General features: G+C 37.7%; 1 protein-coding gene across 1 annotated transcript; it reads left to right on the top strand.

Moving 5' to 3' along the window:
- The first annotated feature begins 2,039 nt into the window (after positions 1-2,039).
- On the top strand, positions 2,040-3,065 carry LOC133818890 (uncharacterized). The gene is made up of 2 exons (XM_062251993.1): positions 2,040-2,597; positions 2,640-3,065. Exons 1-2 carry the CDS (start codon positions 2,040-2,042, stop codon positions 3,063-3,065), a joined length of 984 nt encoding a protein of 327 aa, XP_062107977.1.
- The last annotated feature ends 2,170 nt before the right edge of the window (positions 3,066-5,235 follow it).

Below are 5,235 nucleotides of genomic sequence, written 5' to 3'. Positions count from 1 at the left end.
TCCAGCTCACCCCATATATATCCATGTAGATTATTACATTAGAAAGAGAAATTAAAAAACCTAGAAATGAAAAAGAAAAGAAATTAAATTAGAACAAAAAAAAAGGGCAAATGGGTTTGAATGAATGCAACTGTCGAGTATAGGTCATGGTTCAAAAAGTAAACAGGTAGCAAAAAAAAAATTATGTATTGTGAAGAGGAAGAAGAAGCAGAGAAAGTCGAGAAAGAGGAAGAAGAAAGCAGGAGAAAAACAAATGACAAAAAGAGGAAGGAGAAGCAAGACACGTGAAGAAATGGCATTTCAGAAACGCAGTGAAGACGAGGCTCCTCCTGACTACGGTAAGCACCCTAACCTTCTTCCTTGAGTTCTTGGTTATGATTTTTAGGGTTTTAGAAGATAATGGTTGTACTACAATGCTTGCTGTTTCGATGGGTTAAATGGGTCAAAATCTTTAAGGGTGGGTTTTATAGGGTCAAAGTCAGTTTGAATAATGTCCTTTAAAACAAGGGTTCAGTGGTTGTTGGGAATCTAGTTCTTATATTCAATGGGGTACGATTGCATGTGGATTTGGTTTTTTTTTTTTATGTCTGTTCAGTGGGGTACGGTTGCACATGTTTTTTTGTTTGTTTGTTTATTGTGGGGGTGAAATGATAATGGGTTTTTGTCATCCCTTTGTTAAAAGGTGAAGGGTTTTGTCCCAATTTTTGGTCTTGTACTGATCATCCAAATAGAATTCCACTTTCTAGGAACCGAAGCTGGCCTATTCACTGTGCAGTTATACCATGGGGGTATTTGGTTTACTCCTTTTGGAAACAAGAAATATGAAGGAGGGTATGTTTCCTATTTTGACAATTGTGAGTTTAAGAAGTTTAAGAAGGACTTAGATTATATTGGTGAAGGTTTAGGTTACAAATTGCCTTTTGGTTTTCGGTTCAAGCCCTATGGGAAACACCTAAATATGGGGATAATGGTTGTTGGGGAGAAGGAGGTTAGACTTTTTTTGGATGACATGAAGAACCGAAGTTATAGGGAGGTTCAAATATACATGGTGTTACCAGATGTTGTATTTGCTGTGGAGTGGAAAGATGGTGATACGACTGTAAGACATATCCCTGAACCAGGTCCTGAAAAATTGAATTTGGGTTGCTGCCTCGAGGAAGTGGAATTTGATCTCCCTGCTAATGTTGTTGTCAATCCACCTGAACAAATGAACCAAGATGATTACTTTTACAACATGTTTGTAAAATGGGGTGATTGGCTTACTCAAGTGGATGATGAAGAAATCCATTCTTCTGAAGAAGACTCTATGGATTACTCTGAACTAGAAATAATTGAAATTAGTGATGATAAGTAGAAACAACCAATGAAGGCCCAACAAATGTCCCACAAAGCACAGAATTTGAGAAAACAGTGGCTGAGGTAATTTATCGACCAATTTTGATATTTCTTAATCTATTTAGCTTATGCATTTTTGTTTTAATCTCATGTCATTTTTATTGTACGAAGTCCCAACTGAACCTCAATCTCCCGAGGTAGTTGTAGGTGGATATGAACCAACAATTGCTGAGGAAACTCCAAGGAGTAGAAGACTGAGACTGAGAAGGATGAAGAAGGCATCTGTTGTTGCAGAAGTTCAGCCAGAAACTCCTCCTTAAGGTGAAGAAATTCAGCCAAATCTCGGACCAGAAACTCCAGCATTTTCTCAACTAGGTACCATACAAACTGAAGTTGAAGCTGATCCACAAGGTACCACACAAACTCAAACAGCCCCAGATGTTCAGTATGATTTGCATGAGGAGGAGTATGTTGGGCAACATGAAGTGGAAAGCCATGATTATGTCCCATCAGATCCAAGCACTTGGTGGGGGAGTGTTACAGAGCTATGTGTTTAGACAGATGTTGTTGATGATGATCATGTAATAGAATTAGATGCTGACCTGGCAAGTGTACATAGTGATGATGATCAAGGTACTCCAAAGACCTTCAAAGTAGAATATAATCCAAAAACAAAGGTATCTGATTTCAAATTCACTTTGGGGATGGAATTTGGGAATGTGCAGTTGCTTAGACTTGCTTTGAAGGAACATTTTATACACACAGATAGAGAGTACATGTTCACAGCTAATGATGCACAAAAACTAAGAGCTAAATGTAAAGTTGCTGGTTGTCCTTGGGTGGTTCATGCTTATGTGAAGGAAAATGGTATAACTTTCAGAGTTAATACCTTTTTGGACACACACAGATGTGGAATTGTACTGAATAATAGGCACATTGATGCACAATGGCTTGCAAAGCACTTTATTGACCAATTTAGATTGCATCCCAACATGGATTACTCTGCTTTTAAGGAGATGACTCATAACACAAACTACTCCATGGTTTCAGCTTCTCAGTTCTACAGAGCTTGCAGCACTGCTAAAGAAGAGCTTGAGGTTTCAGTGGTACAACAATTTGCAATACTGGAAGATTACTGCAAACAGATTTTAAATACCAAACCTGGAAGCACAGCTAAGATACAAACTGAGTTAAGGGATGAGAAAAGGATATTTAAGAGGGTCTACATATGTCTAAAGACCTACAAGGATAGCTTCTTACAAGTTAGTAGGCCACTAATAGGTTTAGATAGCTAGTTTTTGAAGGGGTACTGCAAAGGAATACTATTGGGTGCAATTGGGATAGCTGAGACCAATTCAATCTTCCCAATAGCATATGCAATAGTTAAGAAGGAGACTACTATGATTAGTGACAAACAAAATGGTCTACAAAATGCAGTGGAGGCTCTTTTCCAAGGATTAGATAGTCGATTTTGTGTCAGACACATGCATGGTAATTTCAAAAAGGACTTCTCTGGCCATCTCCTTAAACAATTTCTTTGGGCAGTAGCAAGGGCAACCACACCTGCTAAATTTGATCAGAAAATGAAAGACTTAAAAGATGTCAATGAAGGGGCTTACAACTGGCTGGCTGCTAAAGAGCCTTCTGAGGGGAGTAGGGCTTGTTTTAAAGGAGTGAAATGTGACATGTTGCTAATAATGTTTGTGAAAGCTTCAACCACACAATCATAGATGCGAGGGACAAACCAATAATTACACTCCTCGAGAAAATCAGATATTGGTTGATGTGCAGATTCAGCAAGAGAAGCAAGAGTGAGGACAATTGGAAGTATCCTGTGCGTGCCAATATTGTGAAGATAATTGAGAACCAAAAATAGATTTCTCGTTATTGCACAGTGCCACGTGCAAATGCTACAAAATTCCAAGTTAACGCCAACACTGGATCTGGTTATACAGCTGATTTGGAAAAATGTAGATGCACATGTAGAAGGTTTTAGCTCACAGGGATTCCATGTGGACATGGATTGGCTACCATTTGGTTTTGCAACCATGAAATATGGGGGTATAGGCACAGTGGAGCCTATGCCGAGCCCATACAATTGGCCAAAAACTGGTCTCAATCTAGTCTTTCCGCTAGGTGACAACAACCTACTAGGAAGGCCTAGGAAAAAACGAACGAGACATGTGGATGAGCCACCCCCTCCTACAGCCACTAAGACAAAGAGAATAGGTCAAGTTGTCCATTGTAGCAATTGCAAGCAACCAAGACACTTCAGGACAACATCCACAAATGCAGCAACCCCTGAGGTAACTCATAATTCAGTTTAGTGCCAAAATTAATTGAGAAAACTTATTGGCTGCAATTGACACTTAACATAGTTCATTTTTCTTTTTTTAGGTGGGGAAGAAAAGAGGAGGCCGCCCACCAAGCAATAACCCTACTCATGAAACATTGAAGAGGAGGAAAAGAAAGGAGAAACAACAAGCAAGGAAAGCTGCAAATGCACCAAGTGTTGCAAGGGCAAGTGCATCAAGTGTTGCAGGAGCAAGTGCACCAAGTGCTGTGGGGGCAGGTGCATCAAGTGTTGTAAGGCCTAGTGCTTAGGATTACTACTGACTTTTGCAAGCTTTTGTATTTTGATGTGTATATGTTGGACAAAAGAAACTACTGACTTTTACAAGCTTTTACATTTTTTTGGGAACAAAGGGCAACTAGGTATATGTTAGAATTGTTGTCTTTTTTTTATGTGTTATGAACAAATGATAATCACCATGTATTTATCATTTCACTAATTCCATAAATGAAACTTACTTAAATGAAAGATGTTGATTTCATTCACTACTTTATACACATAAATTAATTGAAAGTTAAATTGTTTCATTCAAAATAATTGCTACTTTTCATTCATAGATGAATTTGATACAAAATACAACAGTTACAACCTAAATACCATTTCAATACTTCAACCACAACAACACAAAGAAAAATACAACACAAATCAAAACAGAATTTTGTAGGCTTTGTTTCAATTTGTTCTCAGAAACTGCAATTTTTGGGCTGCATTCACTGTAGCTCTCCATATCTAATTGATTTCTTTCCATAGACTTTGACTTGTTCTGTGTCACTGATTGTTTTTTGTCCATTTAATATGGAGGATCATCAACTTCAGATAAGGAAGAAACTTCACTCTCCAGTTCTTCATTCTTCCTAAGCAGCTTGGGTATCACAATTTTCGAATGCTGGCACATTTCTTGGTCCAACCAACGCCAATAATTACAACATCCCAACTCCTTCATAGACCGACCACCATTAAACATCACAAAGAACTAGTGCAAAAAAAAAAAATTAAATGACAAAATAAACTCACAAGATGCTTGCAGCAAGTTAGGAACCTTCTTCTTGGGTTTGTATTCGTCCAAGACGTCTTCACCACTACTGGTTTTGGTGGCCGACAATGACATTTCACTTGTTGCAGTTCTTCCATCTTCGTCAAACTAGGGCTTCGGAAATTACATTCACTCAAACCCATTTGCCCCATTTTTTTTGTTCTAATTTAATTTATGATTTTTTTTTCATTTATGGTTTTTTTTTTAATTTCTTCATCTAATTTAATAATCTATGTGGGCACTTATGAGTGAGTTGGACAAGTTTTAATGGGCCATGTAGGAGGATATGGGGGAGATAACGGGGCAGGGGGATGAACGTAAACAGTAAATATGGTAACAAAAGATGAGTTTTGGAGGTTTAGCTATCGGAAATAACAAAGTGGGAGTTAAGTGCATAAGAAGGTAAAGATATGGGAATTCTGCCGCTAATTACTCTAAATAAAATTAAACAAACATACATTGTACATTGCTATACATTTATGAAAAAACATATTCTAACCATAAACAAATAATA

Source organism: Humulus lupulus, chromosome 1 (assembly GCF_963169125.1).
Source record: "Humulus lupulus chromosome 1, drHumLupu1.1, whole genome shotgun sequence".
In the NCBI taxonomy this organism is placed as follows: domain Eukaryota; kingdom Viridiplantae; phylum Streptophyta; class Magnoliopsida; order Rosales; family Cannabaceae; genus Humulus; species Humulus lupulus.
This window is presented reverse-complemented; position numbering and strand designations above follow the sequence as displayed.

Excerpts from the sequence above, each read along its gene's own strand:
- LOC133818890 (XM_062251993.1), top strand. The coding sequence starts at position 2,040 with ATGGAATTTGGGAATGTGCAGTTGCTTAGACTTGCTTTGAAGGAACAT. Across the intron at positions 2,598-2,639 it reads ACAAGGATAGCTTCTTACAA|GGGTACTGCAAAGGAATACT; the intron begins GTTAGTAGGCCA and ends TAGTTTTTGAAG.